Source organism: Lepidochelys kempii, chromosome 16, assembly GCF_965140265.1.
Source record: "Lepidochelys kempii isolate rLepKem1 chromosome 16, rLepKem1.hap2, whole genome shotgun sequence".
Classification (NCBI taxonomy): Eukaryota; Metazoa; Chordata; order Testudines; family Cheloniidae; genus Lepidochelys; species Lepidochelys kempii.
This window is the reverse complement of record NC_133271.1, coordinates 4,328,043-4,355,622: the sequence shown is the minus strand read 5'-3', so window position 1 is coordinate 4,355,622 and position 27,580 is coordinate 4,328,043. Positions and strand designations below refer to the sequence as shown.

At 47.9% G+C, this 27,580-nt stretch overlaps 1 protein-coding gene across 12 annotated transcripts in view; it reads right to left on the bottom strand.

The window, feature by feature from the left end:
* Positions 1–27,580, bottom strand: part of PNPLA7 (patatin like domain 7, lysophospholipase) — a 439,100-nt gene that overhangs the window by 315,535 nt on the left and 95,985 nt on the right. For all 12 annotated transcript variants that reach the window (XR_012155226.1, XR_012155225.1, XM_073314045.1 and 9 more), the window contains one exon: positions 9,842–9,986. Coding sequence is in view for 10 of the 12 variants with exons in the window: in XM_073314045.1 (XP_073170146.1) it covers positions 9,842–9,986 (145 nt within the window). In the remaining 2 variants the exon portion in view is untranslated. The remainder of the gene's footprint in view (positions 1–9,841; positions 9,987–27,580) is intronic.

Sequence of the window (27,580 nt, the reverse complement as noted above, 5' to 3'; positions counted from 1 at the left end):
TGGCAACGAGGACACACTACTGATGCTCATCCAGCTTCTCGTCCACTGTAACCCTTAGGTCCTTTTCTGCAGAACTGCTGCCTAGCCACTCGGTCCCTAGTCTGTAGCAATGCATGGGATTCTTCTGTCCTAAATGCAGGACTCTGCCTTTGTCCTTGGTGAACCTCATCAGATTTCTTTTGGCCCAATTCTCTTATTTGTCTAGGTGCCTCTGTATCCTATCCCTACCCTCCAGTGTATCTGCCACTCCTCCCAGTTTAGTGTCATCCGCAAACTCGCTGAGTGTGCAATCCACACCATCCTCCAGATCATTAATAAAGATATTGAACAAAACCAGCCCCAGTACCGACCCTTGAGGCACTCCGCTTGATACCAGCTGCCAACTAGACATGGAGCCATTGATCACTACCCATTGAGCCCGATGATCTAGCCAGCTTTCTATCCACCTTATAGTCCATTAATCCAGCCCACACTTCTTTAACTTGCTGGCAAGAATACTGCGGGAGACCGTGTCAGAAGCTTTGCTGAAGTCAAGGAATAACACGTCCACTGCTTTCCCCTCATCCATAGAGCCAGTTATTGCATCATAGAAGGCAATTAGGTTAGTCAGGCATGACTTGCCCTTGGTGAATCCATGCTGACTGTTCCTGATCACTTTCCTCTCCTCTAGTTGGTAGCATAGGTGGATGCGGCCTGCTATCCAATTGGATATTTTCTGGGTAGAGATGGATTTGCCTCTGGATCGTTCTGCGATTAAAATGAAAAGTTTAGGGGAAGCCCTAAAGGGCTTAGTCGTATCCAAATAAAAGGAAAATGCTCTACGCATGTCAAGTGTGTGCATTCCTGCTTCAGAAGTGTTCGAATGCAGTTTAGGAAAGAAGGTTGTAGATGGATAGGTTCATTGAGGTGGAAGGAGGAATGCACCTTCAGGAGAAATTTAGGATGCATTCAGAGCTTGACTTTGTCTTTAAAAAAATATAGTGTACGGTGGGTCAGCCATAAGCTCTCCAAGTTTTCCTACACGTCTGGCAGCTATAACGGCGACTAAGAACACAGTTTTCATAGATAGATGTAGGAGAGAACATGTTGCAAGAGGCTCAAATGGATGGCGCATCAAGCATGTGAGGACCAAGTGTAGGTCCCAGTGTTGAGTGGGTGGTCTAACGTACTGGTTTAAGGTCTGGAGGCCCTTGAGGAACTGCTTTGTGATGGGGTGAGCAAATTTAGTAGTGTCTCTGGTCTTATTGTGAAATGCTATAATTGCTGCTTTATGGAGCTACAGGAGAACCCAGATAGTTTAAGTTCTAAAAGATAGTCTAGTATTAGTGAACGAGGGGCAGAAACAGGAACGGTTTGCTTGGCATAGCACCAGCGAGTAAACCGAGTTCATTTATGGAGATAGGTGGTATGTGTGGATTGTGTTCTGCTATGTAATAGTACTCTTTGTACCTGTTCAGAGCAGTCTAGTTCCTCATTAGAGAACGATTGAGAAGCCATGCTTTGAGGTGCAGCATCGTTACGCTGGAGTGGTGTAGCTGACCCCTGTGTTGTGATAATAAGTTCGGAAGAGGGGGAAGTGGAATTGGCAGGCAAACTGACATCCTCGTTAAAAATGGGTATCACACCTGTCTGAGCCACGTAGGGGCTATTAGTATGACTCTGGCCCTCTCCACTCATATTTTTCATAATACCCTGTGAAGAAGTGGTTATCGGGGGGAATGTGTATAGGAAATTGTCGTTCCATTTGATGATAAATGCATCTCCCATCGAGTGTTTTCCTAGGCCTGCTCTGGAACAGAATTCCAGGCATTTTTGTTGGTCATTGTAGCAGGGCGGCCACCCTGCTCCGGCTCGGAAAGGGTTAAAGCCCACCCCTGGAGAGGGCTGGGGCTGAGAGAAATGGCTAGGCTGATTGGGAAGGCAGCCACAGCTGGGGCCACGCCCCGATCAGGCCATAGCTGGCCCTATAAAAGCCAGGAGCTCAGGCAGACTCTCTCTCTAGCTGTAGGGAGAGAAGGACTGGCTGCCTGGGAGAACAGGGTACCTGGAGTGGAGCAGGACTGAGGGAAGCTCCAGAGGAGCTGGGGAGCTCCAGCCTGAAAAACCCCCAGGCGGCAGGCCTTGCTAAAGGCCAGGAAAGATACTGGGGTCGTATAGAATGTGGGCAAGTGCAGTCTGCCCCTGATACAAGGGGCAGGGCATGGACTGGGACTATTGCTGAGCGAGAGAAGAAAGGAGACAATGGACACAGCATATACAGAGGTTTTCTTCGCTGAAGGCTCTTGTGCCATCCCTGGCTGGTCTCCGGTGCCAGGGCCCCGACAGAAGGGGACTGACGGGACACAGGAGAGGTGTGAGACCTTACTCCGTGTGCTCCGGGAGAACCAGGAGAGACAGTGGGAAGTACAGTTGGCCTTGCAGGCACAACTGGGGCAGCTGGCAGAGGAGCAGCAGTCCCTGGTGAAATTCCTGCGGAGGGACTTCCAAAAAGACCACCGAGACTGGTGGGAGAGGCCCAGTGCTGGGGCCAGGAGGCCCAGGGCAGAGCACAGGGCTTGTTACACCTGTGGGACGTACGGACATGTAAGGGTGAATTGTCCCTACTGGGATGGGGGCAGGGAGCCTCACCCAGGACGGGGGAAGGGACAAGCCCCTACAACAGGCCACCTGACAAGGGAATTCCTGAGGCGAAGAAGGTGTTGGGCCTGTGATCGGTGAGGGCACCTATGGAGGGAGTGCCCTGCCCCAAGGAGCATGTCCCAGGGCAGCCCAGGGAGGGCTGGCCCTGAGAAGGACCAACGGAAGAAGCCGGGGCCCAAGGCAGCAAAGGGGCGGCGAGCCTGCTTTGGCTGCCATGAACAGGGCCACATAAAGAGGAACTGCCCTCTCAGAGAAGGGCGAACTCAGGTGGAGGGGCCTGAGGTCCCAACGGGATCAAGGACCGGCCAGGTAGCTGCTACAGAGATGGCAGTAGATCTGCCCAAGAGCCACCCTCGGGGGATGGTGGACAAAGAGCCTGGGACAGAGCGGGCCCAGCAAGAGGCTGGGACCCAGGCTGTAGTGGAGCAGGTCACAGTAGGCACCCAGACCCTGAAGGAAGAGGACCCGGGGGAGTCTGGCCTACATGCGCAGCTGGAGGCTACAGAGCAGGCCCGCCACGAGGCCGAAGTGAGAGCCCTGGACCTCACTAAAGAGTGTGTGGCCGTCGTAAAGAAGGAGACCTGTTTGCGTAAGTAGCTAGAGGAGTCGGAATGGAAACGGGTGGCTCTGGAGGAGCATGGGCGACTGGTCCAGGCCAGGAGACCCCCCCCAACCCCCAGGGGTGGTGATCTTGAGGTGGGGGGGGTAGCGGGGCGGTCACCCCGCTCTGGCTCGGAAAGGGTTAAAGCCCGCCCTGGGAGAAGGCTGGGGCTGAGAGAAAAGGCTAGGCTGATTGGGAAGCAGCCACAGCTGGGGCCACGCCCCGATCAGGCCATAGCTGGCCCTATAAAAAGCCAGAGAGCCAGGAGCTCAAGAGTCTCTCTAGCTGTACAGACAGAAGGACCTGGCTGCCTGGAAGTTGAGCAGGGTACCGAGAGTGGAGCATGGCTGGGGGAAGGCCAGAGGAGCTGGGGAGCTCCAGCCTGGAAAACCCGCAGGTGGCAGGCCTTGCTAAAGGCCAGGAAAGGTACTGAGGCTAGAGAGGGGTAGCCTAAAAATAGGCAGAGGCAGCTGGTCTAACCCCCTTGCCGGTGACGAGTGGTTTACAGACGGCAGTCTTCCCCAGTGAGCGGGGGCTAGATAGTGACTGGCAGTAGCCACTGAGGCAAGGTGGGGATAGAGGGTTGCGGGTTCTCCCGGGTGGGGAGACCCAGATTGTGGCTTATTGCTGGGGGCAGAACCCTGAGGTAGAGGGGCACTGGGGTCTGGGAGCGAGACGGGGGCCAGCAGCAGGCGAGACACCGGCCTGCAGAGGGCACTCCTTAGGCTGGAGAGCTAATTCCCAGGATGACCAGCAGGAGGCGACACAGCAGTGAATCGTCACACCGCTACAGTCATGGTTGCAAAAAGATCCAGTTGTGGGTAGCCCCATATTTTGAATGTGTCGTGTAGGATGGTATTGTTTATCTCCCATTCGTGATCTAGGGGAAAAGATCTGCTGAGCTCGTCTGCAGTGGTGTTTAGCGAACCAGGTAGGTAGGAGACTGAAATTTGGATATTGTGTTGGAAACACCAATTCCAAAGTTTCATAGCCTCCATGCGGAGCAAGTGGGATCGAGCTCCCCCTTGCCTGCTTATATAAAACAAGCAGGCGTGGTCAGTCATAACCCTGATGTGTTGATTCTGGATTTGCGGGAGAAATTGGAGGCAGGCGTTGCAGACCACTTGGAGCTCTGAAAGATTTGTGTGTAGTGAGGCTTCTGTAGGGGACCAGAGTTCCTGAGTGGTGTGGTGTGCCATGTGTGCTCCCCAGCCCGTGAGTGAAGCATCCATGGTAATTATAACAGAGGGGGACTCCTGCATGAACGAGATTCCGAAGCAGAGGTTGTGTGGAAGAGTCCATCATGTGGGTGGGTCCTTGACTTTGGTAGGTATGGACAGAAGTCTGTTTAGGCTGTGCACATTCAGTCTGTAGATGGTGGTCATCCAACCCTGCAGGCACCGCATGTAGAGGCATGCATTCTTGACAAAAGTGCAAGAAGCCATATGGCCGAGAAGTTGCAGACAGTCCCAGACAGTGACCTGCGGGCTGTTTTGCAACTTGGTGACAAGATTCTTTATGGTATTGAATCTGTCGGATGGGAGAGATGCAAGTCCGGTTGTGGAATCGAGATGAGCATCTATGAATTCTAGTCGTTGAGTAGGAGTTAATGTGGATTTGGTTTTGTGTATTTGTAGGCACAAACCCTGGTAGTAGTAGATGGCTTGGATGGCCTCCTCAAGAGTCTGTGTGTTGACAAGGCAATCATCCAGGTAAGGAAAAATTGACTCCTTTTTTCCATAGGGGCGCCATTGCAACAGCAAGAATCTTGGAAAAGACGCTGGGTGCTGTTGAGAGGTCAAAGGGCAGAACCCTGTATTGGTAGTGATTTGAGCCCATAACAAATGTGAGAAAACGCCTGTGGGCGGGGTGTATAGTTACATGAAAATAAGCATCCTGCAGGTCGAGGGCTGAAAACCAGTCTCCCTGCTCCAGCGCTGGAATTATGGTTGTGAGGGGTAACCATTTTGAATTTTTGCTTTTTGACTAACTTGTTGAGTCACGTGAGGTCAAGGATGGGTCACCATCCCTCACTTTTCTTTTCTGTCAAGTAGTGTGAATAAAAACCCTTTCCCCTGTGCTGATCGAGCACCATCTTGACTGCTCCTATTTGTAGAAGATGTTGGATCTCTTGGTGGAGCAAGTGGTCGTGAGAGGGGTCCATGAAGAGGGATGGGGTGGGGGCGAGCATGGGCAGGAAGGGGATGGAATAGCCCAATCAGATGACCTCTAGGGCCCATCTGTCCGTAGTGATGGCTCACCAGTTGTGGTAGAATGGGAGTCAATGGTGACCAAAAGGTTGGATGGGAAGTATAAGGTCTTCAATACCCTTGACCAAGGCTTCAAATCTGCTTATTAGATGAAGGGGGTTGGGATGGTGCCAATGTTGCGGAGCGTTGTCGTTGATGCCTGGGTCTCTGGCAGTGTTGCTGCTGGCGGTGATCGTATGGCTTCTGTTGTTGTCGTGTGCAGACCAGGTATCATGGGCGTTGGTAAGGTTGATACCTGTATTGTCTTCTTCTAGTTACCAGTGTATGGATGCCTAGGGATCTGAGCGTCGCTCTGGAATCCTTCATGGTGTCCCGATCACTGGTTTTTGCTGCAAATAACTTCTCACCATAAAAGGGGAGATCCTCCACAGTGTTTTGTATTTTGTGTGAGAAAGAAGAAGAGGTAAACCACAAAGCCTGACACATCACTATGGCTGTCACGGTGGACCTGGCAGCTATGTCTGCAGCATTGAGAGCAGCCTGCAATGCCGTGCAGGAAATAATCTGCCCTTCAGAGACTACTGCTTTGAATTATTGTCTTTTGTCCTCTAGGATGTCATTAATAAAGTCCATGAGTTTCCCATAATTTCTGTGATCATAATTGGCCGGTAGGGCTGCGTAGTTTACCACTCTAAATTGTAACGTGGATGATGCATAAACTTCGAGGCTGAGTAGGTCCATTCTTTTGCTGTCCTTGTCAGAGGGAGTGGACTGGAAATGATGCTGTTTGTTCTTTTGGTTGGCTACTTCTGCTACCAGTGAATTTGGTGCTGGGTGCGTGAAAAGGAATTCTCCCTGGAGGGGACATAGAATTTCCAGTCTACCCTTTTGTAGGTGAAGGGTATGGTGGCTGAGGTTTGCCAAATATTCTTGGCAGAGTCCATAATGGCTCCATTAATAGGTAGGGTGATCTTGAAGGAGGTCTAAGGTTGTAATATGCCAGTCAGCTCATGCTGAGTCTCCGACACTTCCTCCAGAGTGATCTTGAGCTCATTAGCCACTCTTTTGAAGAGGTCCTGAAAATGAGTAAAATCATCCACTGTTCTTGGGGGTGGGAGCATAATAGCCTCTTCTGGTGAGGTGGATGAATTATTATTTGGAGAGGGTTCAGGTGCCTCCTCATCTGCATGCAAAGTTGCAGGTTGCTCCTGTTCGTCCATTGCAGAAGTGTGGATAGGTACAGGAGGAGATCTAATGTCGCCTCTCCATAGGCTGTACCAGCTACTGTGGTGCCTGCTGTAGGACCCCCACGGGTTCCAATAATGGCATTGTCCAGGGAAGGACATGGGTGGTCCCATACACGAGTGTCCACACCAGGGTGGTAAGTCCCTGGAATATGAGGACCTTGGTCCCATGCTAGCGGGAGTGTCAAGGGGGAAGAAATGGTATGGTGAAAAAACTCCCTCCACTTCGTAGTCCTCATCACTAGAAAAGTGAGAGGGAACAGGGGATAGCAGTCAGTGCTGTGCCGATGGTCCCAGGGAGAGATCAGTATCAAGTAATGGGGAATCTGGAGTTGGCGAGATTAGCAAATCGCTGGAATGAATCAATTGTGGTGCCAACGTAGAAGTAGCCAGAATATATAGCGCTGGGTGTAGCAGCTGTGCCCTAGGTTCGGCTGGTGCCGACTGCTGCGGCGCCCCAGGCGGAGTCACGGTCGGTCGAGATGTCAGTGCCAGGACAACGACTGTCACTCTGTGCAGCACAGGCAGGCTCAGCCAACTAGGCATCAAGTCCTTCTGCGGTGCTGTGCGGTGCCATGTTCGAAGAAGCAGCCAACTTTAGTTTTTATTTTTGCACACCGGCAGTCGCTGGGGGACGGGCGGCGCCGGAGGTGCCCGGAGCATCGTATGTGCTGAGCCGCGGAGTGGTCAGCTCCAACGATACAGGCCTACTCAGAGACCATTTGGATACCGGCTGGTCTCTGAGGTGATGAAGCTGGCTGTTTTTTTTTGTTGTTTTCTTGTCCTTCGTGGACTGTCTCAAGTAGGACTCCTGACCTAGGTCAGAGGAGGTCTGAGGGACTTCTCCATTAGAATTAACTTGAGTCTCAGGTCTCTGTCCTTTTGTACCCTAGCCTTCAGTCTACTGCAGCGGGCACATTTCTGGGGGACGTGGATATTGGTCCTGCTTTGAGCAGGGGGTTGGACTAGGTGACCTCCTGAGGTCCCTTCCAACCCTGATATTCTATGATTCTATTAAACACCGAACACATTGAGAATGGCCATCAGAGATAGGGATGGCCTCTCTGCATGTAGTGCATCTCTTAAAATCTGACAAGCCAGGCATACGATAAACTGTCTGACAGAAAAAAACTGGGAAGGGAAAAAAAAATGTTCTTGGGTTTGTTTTTTTTAAAAGGGGGAAATGAAACTTATCTGCCCAAAAAAAAAAACAAACCCTAGCTAAACTGTATAAACAACTATCTATCTATCTAAAGCAAGAAATAATTGAGTGAGACTGCTGAGCTCCATCTCAGGCTGGGGATGGTAGAGAAGGAACCGAGGAGTCCGGGCCCCGCACGCATGTTATTGATGCACATTTGGCGTGAGAGGCAGGCACCACATGTGCACAGCCTGTGCGAGTTCTGTTTTAAAAATTTCAGAGCAAAGGCAGAGGGGAGCACCAACACCTGAACTGGAGCACCCACAGGGACATCTCTTGAAGAACAACATCTCGTTCTGTAAGAAAGATTCAGACACATTCACTTCTTTGAGCTGAGGTCGAAGGAAGCAGAACACAAAATCCACCCAAATAAGGTCGGAAGATGCAATTTTGAGGGATTTTAAAAGCTCCCTTACGGATTCTTGCCAAAGGAAGATATTTGCACAACCATTCAAGATGGAAGCCTACTGCATTCTACATGCCCCCATGGGTACATCATAGCCATGTGCTGCTGCTCCCTACTGAGCTGCCTTTATTTAATTTCTTCTAGGTAAATTCCAGGGAGGTCTCTTAGCTCAAACCCCTCCATATTTTTAGGGTTTCTCCTGCTACTACTTAAGTCAGGTAATTCTCTTATAGTCTCAGAGCATATTCAATTAAAATTAAGGAGTACTCTGGTCTTGCAGATATATTCATGAAATAATATTTTTCTTTATCCTTAAATTTTTAAAAATTAGGCTTGGTTTTTCTTTTTCAAGATCTTAAATCAAGAAGAAATATTGGTTCCTATTAAGGAAGTTTAGGATTCTCCTAAGACTTGGGATCTGTATCCAAAACAAAAAGACATTTCCCATCTACCTAAATCAAACAAAAGACTGTTGATACACAGCACAATACTGTGCTGCCCAGAGTATCATGTTAGTAATCAATGGCTCCATGTCTAGTTGGCAGCCGGTATCAAGCGGAGTGCCCCACGGGTCGGTCCTGGGGCCGGTTTTGTTCAATATCTTCCTTAATGATCTGGAAGATAGGGTGGATTGTACCCTTAGCAAGTTTGCAGATGACACTAAACTGGGAGGTAGGGATAGGATACAAGAGACCTAGACAAATCAGAGGATTGGGCCAAAAGAAATCTGATGACGTTCAACAAGGACAACTGCAGAGTCCTGCACTTAGGAAGGAAGAATCCCATGCATTGCTATAGACTAGGGACCAAGCAGCTAGGCAGCAGTTCTGCAGAAAAGGACCTAGAGGTTACAGTGGACAAGAAGCTGGATATGAGTCAACAGTGTGCCCTTGTTGCCAAGAAGGCCAATGGCATTTTGGGATGCATAAGTAGGAGCATTGCCAGCAGATCGAGGGACGTGGTCTTTCCCCTCTATTCGGCATTGGTGAGACCTTATCTGGAGTACTGTGTCCAGTTTTGGGCCCCACACTACAAGAAGGATTTGGAAAAATTGGAGGGAGTCCAGCAGAGGGCAACAAAAATGATTAGGGGGCTGGAGCACATGACTTACGAGGAGAGGCTGAGGGAACTGGGATTATTTAGTCTGCAGAAGAGAAGAATGAGGGAGGATTTGATAGCTGCTTTCAACTACCTGAAAGGCAGTTCCAAAGAGGATGGATCTAGACTGTTCTCAGTGGTCCCAGATGACAGAACAAGGAGTAATGGTCTCAAGTTGCAGTAGGGGAGGTTTAGGTTGGATATTAGGAAAAACTTTTTCACTAGGAGGGTGGTAAAGCACTGGAATAGGTTACCTAGGGAGATGGTGGAATCTCCTTCCTTAGAGGTTTTTAAGGTCAGGTTTGACAAAGCCCTGGCTGGGATGATTTAGTTGGGGATTGGTCCTGCTTTGAGCAGGGGGTTGGACCTCCCGAGGTCCCTTCCAACCCTGATATTTTATGATCATAGAGGGTGCTCTGTACACATTAAAACAAATGTTACCTGTTTCTGTGGTATCCCCTGCTTTCTCCAATTTTTCTCCCCGTTCCTCCTCCGATACATTAGACAGTTGTCTTTTCACCTCTTTGTTTGAACTTCCTCCAGATGTTACACTTGCCACAGATATCAATGGGATGGCCTGGCTCTCCTGAGGGAAACGAGAGATGAAGATTTACACAGATTCACATGCATACATAGTTTCCTGTGTCTTGCAGTGCTCCATATGCAGCACATTACATGTTAGGATCTTTTAAAAGTGTGAAATAACTGCAGTCTCTTTGGGCTTTCCAGCTTTTGATGTGTTATTCAATGTAGTCTTTGTGTAGCAACACCTAGGTTCACAGCTGCTCTGCAGCCAATATAACATCATTAATCAGACATACCTCTTCTTTCTTATACTTTTCTCAGTCTCAACTTACACACAATATATTTGTACACTTTCTGATGGGGTGTGGCAGGCATTTGATCCAGGCAATGAGGTCCTACCGCATTGGCACACCCCATCCAAAGGTGGTGTCTTTTTGAAGGAAAATGGTGTATTTAGACCTCCACAAACTGCCTAGAGAAGCCACCACAATAAGAGGTAGGCAGAACCAACAAGATTTGGTCCTCCAGTGGCTAGAAGGACCAGGAGCAGGCCAAAGCTAATCAGGGCCCAACAGGCAAGACAAAAACTAAAAGTAGAGTGAGTTTGCTGTTTGAGATGCTTCACTGGTTCAGGCTAACCTGTGATAGTCCCATTCGCTCTGCAGAGCCACTGAATTTATGAGAGAGAGATTCTAAGTCATATGAACAAAACTGTCAGCTAACTTCCAATTATTTAATCTTTGCTACTGGTGATAATGGAAGAAGCAGAAAGAGCACTACCTGAGACTCTGTGATGTTAGCACTTAGAGAAATTTTTAAGATTGCATACTGAGCAAATCTACTATGGAAACAAAAACAGGAGAGACAAGGAACGGAGCCCTCAAAGTCACTTTTCTAACCACACAGATTCAACTGAGCTTTGTGTTTCATTCTTTTTACATACATACACACACACACACACTCTTCACAGTTACTGCCTGGGAATAATAGTTACGAGCTATGCCAAGAAATAACAATAATAGTACACACACTATTATAGGTCTGCAACATGCAGTGAGCTCAGGCATATAATCATATTAAAGAATACACATATTCCCAGGACACAGTATAACAGCGTGCTCATTTAAATGATTACAGGGAAGCGTGAACATAGATTAATAATGCTTTTCATTTTAAAGAAGCCATACTATCAAACGTTTAGTAAGATCCCTAAGCTAGTGAGAAAATGAGTCAATGCACATTCTGACCACGCTCTTCAGGGTCCAAGATAAACCACAAAGCAGACTTGAGTAGGGTGCAAAAGTCCACAGAGTTTACTGAAGCAGGTTCCAACACTTCCTGGGCAGGGGCTCCCTGCAACAGTCTAGTTAGGACAGCACAGACAGCCCAAGAGTCCTTTTTGTAGTAAAGCAAAGAAATAGTCCCAAAATACAACAGTCCTGTGCCAGACCTATGATCCTCGGGGGGGGGTCGGGGAGGTTCTGGCAGGCAGCAGTCTCTGCAGAGGTTCTGAGCTGGTCCTTTCCTCAGGGACCAAAGGACAGAAGTCTGTGCTCCTCTCTGGTCAGCCACCTACTGAGCTGTTCTCTTCTCTTTTTAACTACCCCTTCATCACCAGACAGCAAGTGCAGGTGTAACAAGGTGAGGCTGAGTAGACCCATAGCAGCTCATTAACCTTTCCTCACTCATTGTGGGGTTGGTATGCCCTCATCAGACACACAGACAGCCATGAAATGACACATTTTCAAACTTCCATCACATCTTCAATCCCATTTATTTTAAAATTCAAAATTCATATTCCAGACTAAGAGTGAAATACATTACTTAAAGGAAAGTGCTTTTCAGTAACAGAGACATAAATATGCCCCAGAACTGCAACAGGCAGGAAGGAATAGAATGGCACAAGATAAGCCACCTCCCAGAAACATGTAAGAGTTGTTAAGAGACAAGACCTGAACTATTAGCCTTCATGATTTTGCCTCCTATCCAGCCCACCTACAGCCTTGGTTTACACCAAGACAGCCAGCGGCTGGGAACATGGAAGAACAAGGGAGCTCTGGCAGAAGTAAAAGGGACTGTCTGCAAAGCTGGGGAGTAACTGTTCAGGGGAACCAAGCTGAGACAAAGGACCCTTCTGAGGATGTCTGAAGAAGTAGGCCTGTTCAGGTTTCCATTGGGATGGTAGGACTCTAGGTAAGAGAGATGTGTGCAGACTATTTTAAAATTCCGTTTTCTCTTATGCTTTTTTCCTACTGAAAAAACAAACAATACTTTGATTTAAAATGGCTGTTTGTCACTGTATTTCCCGGTCATATGCTCCCAAAGGAAGAACAGCAGGTACACAAGATCAGTTGAATCTGCAGGGCAAGCACAGCTGCTACACAGGATACTGTAAGCCAGAGCCCAGTCCAGGAGCAGGAGAACAGACATTTCACCCTGTCATAAATACAAAGGGTAGGGTAACAACTTTTATGTATGCAGGAATATAAAATCCCTCTTGGCCAGAGGTATAGAATCACTTACCTGTAAGGGGTTAATTAGTTCAATTAAGCTAGTTGGCACCTGACCAGAAGGACCAATGGGGAAAGAAGATACTTTCAAATTGAGAGGGGGGATGGTTTTGTTTGTGCTCTCTGTGTGTTCCCTCTGGAGACAAAGAGAGAGACAAAGCAGGTAATCCAACTACTGAAATGATACATCTAAAATTACAGAAATTGGAAGTAATAGCAAGGAAATGCATTAGATTATCTTTTGTTTTAGATTGTAAATTTTCCCTATGCTAACAGGGAGGTTTATTCCTGCTTTTTGTAACTTTGAAGTTGAGCCTAGAGGGGGATCTTCTATGTTTTAAATCTTTTCATTACCTGGTAGAATTACCTTCCATTCTGATTTTACAGAGGTGCTTCTTTTACTTTTTTTCTTTATAATAAAGTTCTTTTAAGAATCTGATTGGTTTTTAGTGTCCTAAAAATCCAAGGGTCTGGTCTGTGCTCACCTTGTTAACCTATTTGGTTGGTATATTATTCTCAAGCCTTGCCAAGAAAGGGAGTGAAGGGCCTTGGGGGGATAGGGCTCCAAGTGGCCCCTCTCTGGATGTTTGTTTAAATCACTTGTGGTGGTAGCAATACCATCCAAGGACAGGGAAAGGAATTTGTGCCTTGGGGAAGTTTTTAACCTAAGCTGGTGGAATATAAGATTAGGGGGTCTTTCATGTGGGTCCCCACATCTGTACCCCAGAGTTCAGAGTGGGGAGGGGACCCTGACATGGTGGTAGCGGTGGGATCATTTTGAACCAGAAGCACAGACCTCAGGATTTTAAAAACATTTTTTCTTTTTGCTGATTGAAAACCAGGGAAATTTTGGGTTTGTTTTTTTTTAAAAGACACTTTTTATTTTTATATTTTTTTTAGCTGAGAGCAGCTGGAGGGTTGTTGTTTTTTTCCCCCTGCCTGAGGGCAGAGTAGTTAAGTTCCTGCAAGGGAATTCACAAGCTGTTTGTTTTTTTGTTTTTTTTTTCTTTCTAGCTCTTGGGTTAGGCTATGCTAAGCACAGGAAGGCTAGGATGATGGAAAGTGAGGTCCAAAAGAAACTAGAATTAGCCAGATTAGAAGCTGAAGAGAGACAAAAAGAACATAAAAGACAAATGGCCTTAAAGCACTTGGAGTTGGAGGCAGAGACAGCCAGAGATGAAGCTGCCCATAAAAGAGCCCTGGAGTTAAGAGACAAAGAAATACAGGCCCAGATTTCAGCCTAGAAGCATGAACTGGCTGTTATGGAGTTGAAAAGACAAAACCCGTCAGCAGCTGGCTCCACTTCCCCAAAAATCCACAAATGGGTGCGACTATGTCCACAGTATTATGAATCCAGTGATATTGTTGAATATTTCATCACCTTTCAGAGACTGTGCACCTTCCATTCAATTTCTGAAGATCACAAGATGACCACACTGGCAGCAAAATTGACTGGAAGAGCTCTAGATATATTCAATAAGGTGCCTATTGATGATGCTTCAAACTATGGTACATTTAAGGAACTGGTTTTGAAACAGGTTTCAGAGTAACAGCCGTGTTAGTCTGTATTCGCAAAAAGAAAAGGAGTACTTGTGGCACCTTAGAGACTAACCAATTTATTTGAGCATGAGCTTTCGTGAGCTACAGCTCACTTCATCGGATGCATACCGTGGAAACTGCAGCAGACTTTATATACACACAGAGAATATGAAACAATACCTCCTCCCAGCCCACTGTCCTGCTGGTAATAGCTTATTTAAAGTTATCGTCAGGTTGGGCCATTTCCAGCACAAATCCAGGTTTTCTCACCCTCCACCCCCAACACAAATTCACTCTCCTGCTGGTGATAGCCCATCCAAAGTGACAACTCTTTACACAATGTGCATGATAATCAAGTTGGGCCATTTCCTGCACAAATCCAGGTTCTCTCACCCCCCTCCCAAAAACCACACACACAAACTCACTCTCCTGCTGGTAATAGCTCATCCAAAGTGACCACTCTCCAAGTTTAAATCCAAGTTAAACCAGAACATCGGGGGGGGGGGGTTAGGAAAAAACAAGGGGAAATAGGCTACCTTGCATAATGACTTAGCCACTCCCAGTCTCTATTTAAGCCTAAATTAATAGTAACAGTTTCAGGTTACACCTGAAAACTACAGGGTTAAATTCAGGAGTCTTAAGAGGGGAGCTGGACTAAGTAAAGTGGCTTATGTAAACCAGATGAAGGATCTGTTAGATAAATGGGTCAAAGGAAGGGGTGTAACTAGCTTTGAAGGAATGTGTGATTTGGTTGTACAGGAGCAGTTCCTAACTATGACCAATGATGAAGTAAAACAGTGCTTATAGGATAAGAAAATGGACACAGCAGAAAGTCTTGCTTCTTATGCTGATCAATACGAGCAGTCCCAGACCGCCAGAGAGACGGGGCAAATCGGAACAAAACGGGTGGAGGTAGCAAAGAGAAACCACCCTGGTTGCAGTTGGGACGGATACCAGAAGGGACACCCCAAGACCACACCCTACCACCGGGGGCAGCTCAAGGCCCCACCTACACCCCAAGGAAAACCCCAGACACCTTATCCCACCACACCATTCTCCAGCAACCGACCTAGCCCCACTGACCAGAACTGTTGCCAGCACTGAGTCAGGCGCTTACAACTCTGTCTGCAGCCCCAATACCAGAGGGGCCCACCAAGCCCGCCCTGGCAGCAGCAGATAAACCTGCACAAGAGGCTCAGCCAGAGCCTGAACCCCAACCTAGCGCACCCGCGGAGAGCGGGTCACGGTCCCCGGAACCAGCCCCATCCCCTACATCACTTCCCGAGGGACCAAGCCCAGGTCCACCATCCAGTGAGGAACTGATGTCTCCAGCATCAAGGGAACAGTTTCAGGCCGAGCAGGAAGCAAATAAAAACCTCCAGGGAGCTTGGATGGAGACACGGAGCAACCCACCACCTCTCAGCTCTTCTAATCAATCCCGGTTTGTGGTAGAACGAGGACTTTTATCCACGGAAACTCTTTCTGGGGGGCACCGGGAGGACTGGCATCTGCAGAGACAGTTGGTAGTTCCAACTAAGTACCGGGTAAAGCTCTTGACCACGATCGTCCTAGTGGCCATGCTGGGGTGAACAGGACCAAAGACCGTTTGGGAAAGCCCTTCCACTGGGAGGGAATAGGCAAGGATGTTTCTACTTATGTCCGGTCTTGTGAGGTGTGCCAAAGAGGTGTGCACCTCACAAGAGGGGGGAGGGATAGCTCAGTGGTTTGAGCATTGGCCTGCTAAACCCAGGGCTGTGAGTTCAATCCTTGAGGGGGCCATTTAGGGATCTGGAGCAAAACTTGGGGATTGGTCCTGCTTTGAGCCTGGGGCTGAACTAGATGACCTCCTGAGGTCCCTTCCAACCCTGATATTCTATGATTCTATGAAAGAGTGGGAAAACCCCAAGAACAGGTCAAAACCCCTCTCCAGCCACTCCCCATCATTGAGGTTCCATTTCAGCGAGTAGCTGTGGATATTCGGGGTCCTTTCCCAAAAGAAACACCCAGACGAAAGCAATACATACTGACTTTCATAGATTTTGCCAACCAATGGCCGGAAGCAGTAGCTCTCAGCAACACCAGGGCTAAAAGTGTGTGCCAGGGACTAGCAGACATTTTTGCCAGGGTAGGTTGGCCCTCCCACATCCTTACAGATTCGGGAACTAATTTCCTGACAGGGAGCATGAAAAGCCTTTGGGAAGCTCATGGGGTGAACCACTTGGTTGCCACCCCTTACCACCATTAAACAAATGGCCTGGTGGAGAAGTTTAATGGAACTTTGGGGGCCATGATATGTAAATTCGTAAATGTGCACTCCAATGATTAGGACCTAGTGTTGTAGCAGTTGCTCTTTGCCTACAGGGCTGTACCACATCCCAGTTTAGGGTTTTCCCCATTTAAACTTGTGTATGGCTGTGAGGTTAAGGGGCCATTACAGTTGATGAAGCAGCAATGGGAGGGGTTTACACATTCTACAGGAACTAACATTCTGGACTTTGTAAACAACCTACAAAACACCCTCCGAAACTCTTTGGCCCTTGCTAGAGAAAACCTAAAAGATGCTCAGGAAGAGCAAAAGGCCTGGTATGATAAACATACCAGAGAGCGTTCCTTCAAAGTAGGGGACCAGGTCATGGTCTTCAAGGCGCTCCAGGCCCATAAGATGGAAGTGTCGTGGGAAGGGCCATTCACAATCCTAGAGTGCCTGGGAGCTGTTAACTATCTCATAGCATTCCCCACCTCCAACTGAAAGCCTAAGGTGTACCATGTTAATTCTCTAAAGCTCTTTTATTCCAGAGAATTAAAGGTTTGTCAGTTTACAGCCCAGGGAGAAGATGACACTGAGTGGCCTGAAGGTGTCTACTATGAAGGAAAAAGTGACGGTGGCGTGGAAGAGGTGAACCTCTCAATGACTAGCAGATCAAGGAGATGTGGACTAGCTTCGTGCCGATGTCCTCAGCCACCCCAGGATGGACCGAACAGGCATACCACTCCATTGACACAGGTAATGCTCGCCCAATTAGAGCCCAACCTTACTGGGTGGCTCCTCAAGCCAAAACTGCTATAGAACGGGAGATCCGGTATATGCTACAGATGGGGGTAATCCGCCCCTCTGGCAGTGCATGGGCATCTCCAGTGGTTCTAGTTCCCAAACCAGATGGGGAAATACACTTTTGCGTGGACTGTAAGCTAAATGCTGTGACTTCCCCCGACAACTATCCAATGCCATGCACAGATGAGCTACTGGAGAAACTGGGACGTGGCCAGTTCATCTCTACCTTGGACGTAACCAAGGGGTACTGGCAGGTACCGCTAGATGAATCCGCCAAGGAAAGGTCAGCCTTCACCACCCATGTAGGGCTGTATGAATTTAATGTGCTCCCTTTCGGGCTGCAAAATGCACCCACCACCTTCCAGAAACTTGTACATAGTCTCCTAGCGGGATTGGGAGAATCTGCAGTCGCCTACCTTGACGATGTGGCCAAATTTTCTGATTCATGGGAAGAACACCTGGAGCATCTGTAAAAAGTCTTCAAGCGCATAAGGGAGGCAGGGCTAACTGTTAAGGCTAAAAAGTGTCAAACAGGCCTAAACACCAGCTGGGTCAAGGAACTATCAACCCCCTACAGGCCAAAGTGGATGCTATCCAAAAAAGGCCTGTCCCAAAGTCAAAGAAACAGGTCCAATCCTTCTTAGGGTAGGCCAGATATTACAGGATTTATACCGCACTACAGCCAAATCACTGCCCCACTGACAGACCTGACCAAAAAGAAACAGCCAAATGCTATTCAGTGGACCGAAGAGTGTCAGAAGGCCTTTAACCAGCTTAAAGTGACACTCATGTCTGACCCTGTGCTAAGGGCCCCAGACTTTGACAAATCGTTCCTAGTTGCCACAGATGCGTCCGAGCGTGGTGTGGGAGCAGTTTTAATGCAGGAAGGACCAGATCAAGAATTCCATCCTGTCGTGTTTCTCAGCAAAAAAATGTCTGAAAGGGAAAGCCACTGGTCAATCACCGAAAAGAGGCGGTTACTCACCCTGTGCAGTAACTGACATTCTTCGAGATGAGTGTCCCTGTGGGTGCTCCACTTCAGGTCAAGGTGCGTCCCAGCGACTTCAATCAGAGATTTCTACAGCAGTATCCCTACAGGCTCTGCACGCACTGTGCCTGCCTCTCGAGCTGTCAGTGTTCTAATAACACGTGCGTGGCCTAGTCTCCTCAGTTCCTTCTCTACAACGGAGTGTGTTACAAATTCCCAAGTAGAGGGGAGGAGGGCGGATAGTGAAGTACCCACAGGGACACTCATCTCGAAGAACATCAGTTACTGCACAGGGGTGAGTAACCTCCTCTTTGAAAGATGTCCCTGTGGGTGCTGCACTTCAGGTGACTAAAAAGCAGTATCCCTTAGGATGGTTGGGACTTGTATGAGACAAGAAGGCTGTTGACAAGACAACTCTACCCAATCTGGTGTCGGAGGCTGCAGTGTGAATGAGAGCATAGTGATTGCATATGTCAGACAGTGGGACATTACGGAGAAAGGCTGTGGAGGTGGAGACAGCTCTAGTAGAGTGTGATCTAATTGACGTAGGAAGTTGTATTTGCCTGAGTTGGTAACAAAGGCGTACGCAGTCAGCAATCCATTTGGAAAGTCTCTCTGTAGAGATAGCATTTCCTTGTGAGTGCTGAGTAGTAGAGACAAAAAGTCTGGGGGTTTTCCTAAACGGTTTTGTTCTATCCAGGTAAAAGGATAATGCTCTGCGAACATCAAGAGTGTGTATTGTTGTTTCAAACGCATTATCGTGACATTTTGGGAAAAATGTTGGAAGGTGTATAGGTTCATTGAGGTGAAAGGAAGAGTGTAGCTTAGGTAAGAACCTTGGATGCGTGCAGACTGTGTGACCTTATCGCAGAAGAACGTGGTATACGGCGGGTCCTCCATAAGCACCCCCATTTCTCCTACTTGTCTGGGAGACATAATTGCTATGAGGAAGGCAGTCTTCATGGATAGGTGGAGAAGGGAGCAGGTAGCCATCGGTTCAAAGGGTGTATCCATCAGGGCTTTGAGGACTAGGTGTAAATCCCAAGGTTCAGCAGGTGGTTTCACATCTGGGTATAACGTCTGGATGCCCTTCAGGAACCTTTTGGTGATTGGATGGGCAAAGACTGTTACATCGTCAACCTTATGGTGGAAGCCGGTGATTGCCGCGAGATGAATCTTGAGTGAACTCGTAGAGAGGCCAGATGTTTTAAGGTGTAATGGGTAATCCAATATCAGTGGGCGTGAAGCAGAAACTGGAGAGGTTGGTTTGCCAGCACACCAAGATGTGAACTGTTGCCATTTATGCAGGTAGGTAGTGCGCGTGTTGTGTGTTCTGCTGTGTAGCAAGACAGTGCTTACTTGGTCCGAACATGTTAACTCCACATTAGAGAACCATTGATCAGCCAGGCCCTCAGATGGAGACATTGTACGTTGGGCTGAAATAGTTGTCCTCTGCGTTGTGATAGGAGGTTGCTGAGTGGTGGAAGGGGAATGGGTGGCTTGACTGACATGCGCAGGAGAAAGGGGTACCACCGTTGTCTGGGCCACGCTGGGACTATGAGAATGATGTTGGCTCTGTCTGTTCATATCTTCTGAATTACTTTGTGCAATAGAGGCATTGGTGGGAATGCGTACATGAGAGTCTTGGTCCAAGGGAGCATAAAGGCATCCTCCCGTGAGTGTTTCCGCAGGTCTGCTCTGGAGCAGAATGTCGGGCATTTTTCGTTTTTTGCTGTGGTGAATAGATCCAGTTGGTGATAACCCCAGATCTGGAAAATGTTGGAACGAATGGTGTAGTTGAGTTCCCACTCGTGCTGTAAGGGGAACGATTGGCTGAACTCATCTGTGGCGGTATCCTGAGAACCTGGCAGGTATGAGGCAGAGATATGGATGTTGTGTTGAAGGCACCAGTTCCAAAGTTTTACCGCCCCTCTGAGCAAAGGGAGTGTGATCGGGCTCCCCGTGTCTGTTGACATGGTCATGCACATGCACGTGATGTTGTCGGTCATGATTCGAATTCGGCGGTTTTGGATGGGAAGGAAATGGAGGCAGGCATTGCATACGGCCCGGAGCTCTAGCAAATTATATGAAGCCTGGTTTCTGAAGTGGCCCAGAGACCCTGAGTGGTGAGGTGGCCGATGTGTGCTCCCCATCCCGTGAGGGATGCATCTGTGGTGATGGTAATCGAAGTGGGATCTTGTTGGAAGGGAATCCCTGTGCAGAGGTTGATGAGAGAGGTCCACCAGAGGAGTGAGTCCTTGACTTTCTGGGGCATAGTTAGTCACCTGTTTACCTGTGCTTGTTTGGTTTGTATATCATGGCTAGGCAACCCTGAAGGCATTGCATGTACAGGCGAGCATTTGTGATGACAAATGTGCAAGTGGCCATATGTCCTAAGAGCTGCAGGGAGTCTCGGACTGTAGTCTGTGGGCTGGCACGTATCTGGGTAATAAAGATACCCATTGTGTGGAATCTGTCCTGGGGGAGAGATGCAAGATCGGTGGTGGAATCGAAGTGGGCGCCAATGAAGTCAATTTGTTGGGCAGGTTGTAAGGTAGATTTGTTTTTGTTTATTTGCAGGCCCAAGGTGCGGAAGCAGTGAAGGGTTGCAAGACTTGCGTGGTTCGCTACTAACTGAGTGGGAGACTTGAGGAGACAATTATCCAGGTAAGGAAATATGAGGATTCCTTTTTTCCTGAGATGGGCTATTACAACTGCTAGCACCTTGGAGAAGACACATGGTATGGATGAAAGGCCAAAAGGGAGGACCCTGTACTGGTAGTGTTGCGCTCCCACAGCAAACGTGAGGAAACGTCAAGGGGCAGAGTGGACAGAGACATGGAAATAGGCGTCTTGGAGGTCGAGGGTTGAAAACCAATCTCCTTGCTCCAGCGTCGGAATTATCATTGGGAGAGTAACCATCTGGAATCTCTGTTTCTTGACAAACTTGTTCAAACATCGAAGATCAAGGATAGGGCGCCAACTGCCACTTTTCTTTTCCATCAAGAAGTAGTGGGAGTAAAACCCTTTCTCTCTGTGTTGAGGGTGTACCTCCTCTATTGCTCCGAGATGTATGAGATGTTGTACCTCTTGACAGAGCAATTGTTCGTGAGAGGGGTCTCTGAAGAGGGGTGGGTGGGAGGTAAGGAGAGGAAGGGGATGGCATAACTCAATCTGATCATTTCCAGGACCAATCTGTCTGTAGTGATGGTTTGCCAGTTGGCCAGGAATGGACGCAAATGGTGTCCAAAAAAATGGTTGGTTGGAGTTGGCACTGGAGAGGATGCAAGGTTTTCTATACCCTCGACCAAGACTTCAAATTTGTTTATTTGGGTTAGGAGGGTAGGTCACTGTTGTTTGCGGAGGGCGATGTCATTGGTTCCTGGGCCTGTGTCGTTGTTGTTGTTGCGTATCATATTGTCTGAAAGGTGGATGTTGCACAAAGGTATGGTAAAACAGTCGTTGGTATGGCTGATATCGATATTGTCTCTTCTTTGAAGCAGATGTTTGGATGCTTAAGGATTGGAGAGTGGCACGGGAATCCTTCATGGAGTGAAGGACCTCATTGGTTGTAGCGGCAAAGAGCTTCTCTCCATCGAAAGGCAGCTCTTAGACCATATTCTGTATCTCCTTCAGAAAGGAGGAAGAAGCAAGCCATGAGGACCGCCGCATGATGACAGCTGTGGATCTGGCCGCTGCGTCCGCAGCGTCAAGGGCGGCTTGAAGAGCTGCGTAGGAGATCAATTGGCCCTCGGACACCATTGCTTTATATTATTATTTATCCTCCGATACATCATCAATAAATTGCATTACCTTAACATAATTTTTGTGGTCATATTTTGCTCAGAGCGCTGCGTAGTTCGCTACTCTAAATTGCAAAGTGGAAGAATACACTTTGCGGCCGAAGGAGTCCAGTCTCTTGTTATCTTTGTCTGTGGAGCGGTGGAGTGGAGCAGAAGTGTTGGTATTTGTTTTTCTGATTGGCCGCGTCGACCACTAGTGAATTAGGTGAGGGGTGCATAGAAACTCAGAACCATTAGATGGAACAAAATATTTTCGGTCCAATCTCTTGCTAGCGGGTGTTATTGTATCTGGGGTCTGCCAAATAGTTTTAGCAGGTTCCATAATGGACCCATTAATTGGTAGGGCTATTCTGGAGGAGGTCATAGCTTGCAGGATGTCGGTAAGCTCGTGGTGTGTTTCAGGTACCTCCTCCAGGGTAATCTTGAGCTCTTCTGCTACTCTGTGAAACAACTCTTCAAGTGAGCAAGTTCATCAGTAGCGGGAGGTGGTGGGGGTACCATGGCATCTTGTGGTGTTATTGCTATAGAGGAGGTGTGTGGGGCAGTGTCCTCTGTAGGGGTGGCAGCCACTTCAGGTCTTATCTGGGTTTCAGTGTAAACAGGCAGTGGGGAGGTTCTGACAGCTTTCCTCCAGGCAGCCCGTAGAAGACCTGAGTGTGGTGCGGTGTAGGTCCATGGACCCGTGTGGCCATTGCCCCGGGCGGGGCATTGGTGGTCCCATACAGGGATTGCCATACCAGTGTGGATAGCCTTGAGGATACGGAGATCGTGCTGAAATGTCTCCCCCAGTTGTAGGTAACTGACTCTGGGAAGAGTATTGAGAGAAAAACATCTGGTCATCATATTCCTCTTCCCCTTCCTCCCACACTTCATTGGAGGGGCTTGAAGTGGTAGGGGAGTACTGAAGGTAGGTCGCTAAAGGTCTCGGTGATAGGCTGGTGCTGAGAAGAGGAGAGTCAGGAGCATGGGACACCCTTAACTCCTCTGGCTGTAAAAGCTGCGGTGGAGCTGAGTGACCAGGAGTCAGTGCTGGTGTAGCTGGTGGAGGCAGAGTCTGCTGAGGCGTCTGCTGGTGCACTGAAGGGTGTCCCGGGGGCGCAAGCGGCTCCACGGAGTAGGAGCCCCTGAGGCAGGCACTGCAAGGGAGGCAGGAGACCTCAGCAGGCTCGGTGCTGAGAGCGGCAGCTGTAAAAGCGGCACCACAAGATCAAAGGACGGTGCTGCAGCTTGTGCTGTCGGCACTGTAGCAGCTCTCGACACCGTACTAGCAAAACTGGCTGTAGGAGAGCTGAAAGAAGCGGGCAACTGGAAGCTCTGAGCCTCGGCTCCGTGTAGTGGGGCAGCTGACTCACGGTCGGTGCCTGCCGTGTGGAAGGTGCTGAGCCACGGAGCCAGAGTCAGCAGAGACTGGAGAGCCGGTTTTAACATTTTCCCTAAGGAACGACTCCTGACGGGAGAGGAAGCTGGCCATTTTTTTGCTTTTCCTTTGCCTCTGGAGGGTGTCACAGAGGATTGCTGGCCAGGGTCAGAGGCAGGTCTGAGGGAGTTTTCCAGGAGCAGCATTTTAAGCCTGAGTACCCTGTCCTTGCAGGTCAGCGCTTTCAATTTCCTAGAGCGGACACTTTTGGGGGGTACATGAGACTGCCCCAAACAGCGTACGCACTGTGAATGCCCGTCTGAGATGGGGATGGCATCCTTACAGGAGGCGCATCTCTTGAAGCCTGGGGAGCCAGGCATGTCTGAAACCACAGAGGATTTTAAGAAATAAAAGTAACTTCTCTAAGTAGGTTTCAGAGTAACAACCGTGTTAGTCTGTATTCGCAAAAAGAAAAGGAGTACTTGTGGCACCTTAGAGACTAACCAATTTATTTGAGCGTAAGCTTTCGTGAGATACAGCTCACTTCATCGGATGCATACTGTGGAAAGTGTAGAAGATCTTTTTGTATACACAAAGAGTGAAAAAATACCTCCCCCCATCCCACTCTCCTGCTGGTAATAGCTTATCTAAAGTGATCACCCTCCTTACAATGTGTATGATAATCAAGATGGGCCATTTTCAGCACAAATCCAGGGTTTAACAAGAACGTCTGAGGAGGGGAGGGGGTAGGAAAAAACAAGGGGAAATAGGTTACCTTGCATAATGACTTAGCCACTCCCAGTCTCTATTCAAGCCTAAGTTAATTGTATCCAATTTGCAAATGAATTCCAATTCAACAGTCTCTCGCTGGAGTCTGGATTTGAAGTTTTTTTGTTGTAATATCGCAACTTTCATGTCTGTAATCGCGTGACCAGAGAGATTGAAGTGTTCTCCGACTGGTTTATGAATGTTACAATTCTTGACATCTGATTTGTGTCCATTTATTCTTTTACGGAGAGACTGTCCAGTTTGACCAATGTACATGGCAGAGGGGCATTGCTGGCACATGATGGCATTTATCACATTGGTGGATGTGCAGGTGAACGAGCCTCTAATAGTGTGGCTGATGTGATTAGGCCCTGTGATGGTGTCCCCTGAATAGATATGTGGGCACAGTTGGCAACGGGCTTTGTTGCAAGGATAGGTTCCTGGGTTAGTGGTTCTGTTGTGTGGTATGTGGTTGCTGGTGAGTATTTGCTTCAGGTTGGGGGGCTGTCTGTAGGCAAGGACTGGCCTGTCTCCCAAGATTTGTGAGTGTGTTGGCTCATCCTTCAGGATAGGTTGTAGATCCTTAATAATGCGTTGGAGGGGTTTTAGTTGGGGGCTGAAGGTGACGGCTAGTGGTGTTCTGTTATTTTCTTTGTTAGGCCTGTCCTGGAGTAGGTGACTTCGGGGAACTCTTCTGGCTCTGTCAATCTGTTTCTTCACTTCCACAGGTGGGTACTGTAGTTGTAAGAGTGCTTGATAGAGATCTTGTAGGTGTTTGTCTCTGTCTGAGGGGTTGGAGCAAATGCGGTTGTATCGCAGAGCTTGGCTATAGACGATGAATCGTGTAGTGTGGTCAGGGTGAAACCTGCAGGCATGTAGGTAGGAATAGTGGTCAGTAGGTTTCCGGTATAGGGTGGTGTTTATGTGACCATTGTTTATTAGCACTGTAGTGTCCAGGAAGTGGATCTCTTGTGTGGACTGGACCAGGCTGAGGTTGATGGTGGGATGGAAATTGTTGAAATCATGGTGGAATTCCTCAAGGGCTTCTTTTCCATGGGTCCAGATGATGAAGATGTCATCAATATAGCGCAAGTAGAGTAGGGGCGTTAGGGGACGAGAGCTGAGGAAGCATTGTTCTAAGTCAGCCATAAAAATGTTGGCATATTGTGGGGCCATGCGGGTACCCATAGCAGTGCCACTGATCTGAAGGTATACATTGTCCCCAAATGTAAAATAGTTATGGGTAAGGACAAAGTCAAAGTTCAGCCACCAGGTTGACTGTGACATTATCGGGGATAGTGTTCTTGACGGCTTGTAGTCCATCTTTGTGTGTCTCTGTCTCAGACAGAGACAAACACCTACAAGATCTCTATCAAGCATTCTTACAACTACAGTACCCACCTGTGGAAGTGAAGAAACAAATTGATAGAGCCAGAAGAGTTCCCCGAAGTCACCTACTACAGGACAGGCCTAACAAAGAAAATAACAGAACACCACTAGCCATCACCTTCAGCCCCCAACTAAAACCCCTCCAACGCATTATTAAGGATCTACAACCTATCCTGAAGGATGAGCCAACACTCTCACAAATCTTGGGAGACAAGCCAGTCCTTGCCTACAGACAGCCCCCCAACCTGAAGCAAATACTCACCAGCAACCACATACCACACAACAGAACCACTAACCCAGGAACCTATCCTTGCAACAAAGCCCGTTGCCAACTGTGCCCACATATCTATTCAGGGGACACCATCACAGGGCCTAATCACATCAGCCACACTATCAGAGGCTCATTCACCTGCACATCCACCAACGTGATATATGTCATCATGTGCCAGCAATGCCCCTCTGCCATGTACATTGGTCAACTGGACAGTCTCTCCGTAAAAGAATAAATGGACACAAATCAGATGTCAAGAATTGTAACATTCATAAACCAGTCGGAGAACACTTCAATCTCTCTGGTCACACGATTACAGACATGAAAGTTGCGATATTACAACAAAAAAACTTCAAATCCAGACTCCAGCGAGAGACTGTTGAATTGGAATTCATTTGCAAATTGGATACAATTAACTTAGGCTTGAATAGAGACTGGGAGTGGCTAAGTCATTATGCAAGGTAACCTATTTCCCCTTGTTTTTTCCTACCCCCTCCCCTCCTCAGACGTTCTTGTTAAACCCTGGATTTGTGCTGAAAATGGCCCATCTTGATTATCATACACATTGTAAGGAGGGTGATCACTTTAGATAAGCTATTACCAGCAGGAGAGTGGGGTGGGGGGAGGTATTTTTTCACTCTTTGGGTGTATAAAAAGATCTTCTACACTTTCCACAGTATGCATCCGATGAAGTGAGCTGTATCTCAAGAAAGCTTATGCTCAAATAAATTGGTTAGTCTCTAAGGTGCCACAAGTCCTCCTTTTCTTTTTATCTAAGTAGTAATTCTAATGACTGAAACGATCTAACTAAACTGAGAAACAAGCTAATGAGCTAGTCTCGAAGAGCACTACTGAACGCGGTCTCTAGCTGGGGAAGGTAGAGAAGGGACTGAGAAGCCTGGGCTGTGCATGCGCTATTCAAACACTGACAGCTCGAGAGGCAGGCACGGAGCGTGCACACCCTGTAGGGGTGCTGCTGGAGAAATCTCCAATCGAAGGCGCTGGAACGCACCTGGACCTGAAGTGGAGCACCCACAGGGACATCTCTCAAAAAAGGAGGAATGTTACACCATTGTGTATGCTCTGGAAAAACTACGCCCATGTGTTTGGGGATGGTGTTTCCACCTGCAAACAGACCATGTTGCGCTGAAGTGACTTCATACCATCAACGAAAATAACAAAAAACTTCTTCGGTGGAGTTTAGCTCTCCAAGATTTTGATTTTGAAATACAACACATTTCAGGAGCTTCTAACAAAGTGGCTGATGCACTCTCCCGTGAAAGTTTCCCAGAATCAACTGGTTAAAATCGCCTATAAAACGTGGGAAATATACTACTGATTATATAAAAACTAATGATATCTAAAGGTGCATATGTCTTATTAACTCTGTTTTCTCCTAGAGCTCCAGGAAGAAATCAGAGCCAATGTGGAATAGGCTGTCCAGCACCATCTGTGATTTGAGGGGGGTGTTATAAATACAAAGGGAAGGGAAACAACCTTTACGTATGCAGTAATATAAAATCCCTCTTGGCCAGAGGTACAGAATAACGCGTTACACGTAAGTGAATCAGTTCAATTAACATAGTTGGCACCTGACTAGAAGGACCAATGGGGAAAGAAGATACTTTCAAATTGAGTGGGGGGGGGAAGAGAGGAGGAGGTTTTGTTAGTGCTCTCTGCGTGTTCCCTCTGGAGACAAAGAGAGAGACAAAGCAGGTAATCCAACTCCTACTGAAATGATACATCTAAAATTACAGAAATTGGAAGTAATAGCAAGGAAATGCATTAGATTATCTTTTGTTTTAGCATGTGAATTTTCCCTATGCTTTATTCCTGCTTTTTGTAACTTTGAAATTGAGCCTAGAGGGGGATCTTCTGTGTTTTAAATCTTTTCATTACCCTATAAAATTACCTTCCATCCTGATTTTACAGAGGTGCTTCTTTTACTTTTTTTCTTTATAATAAAGTTCTTCTTTTA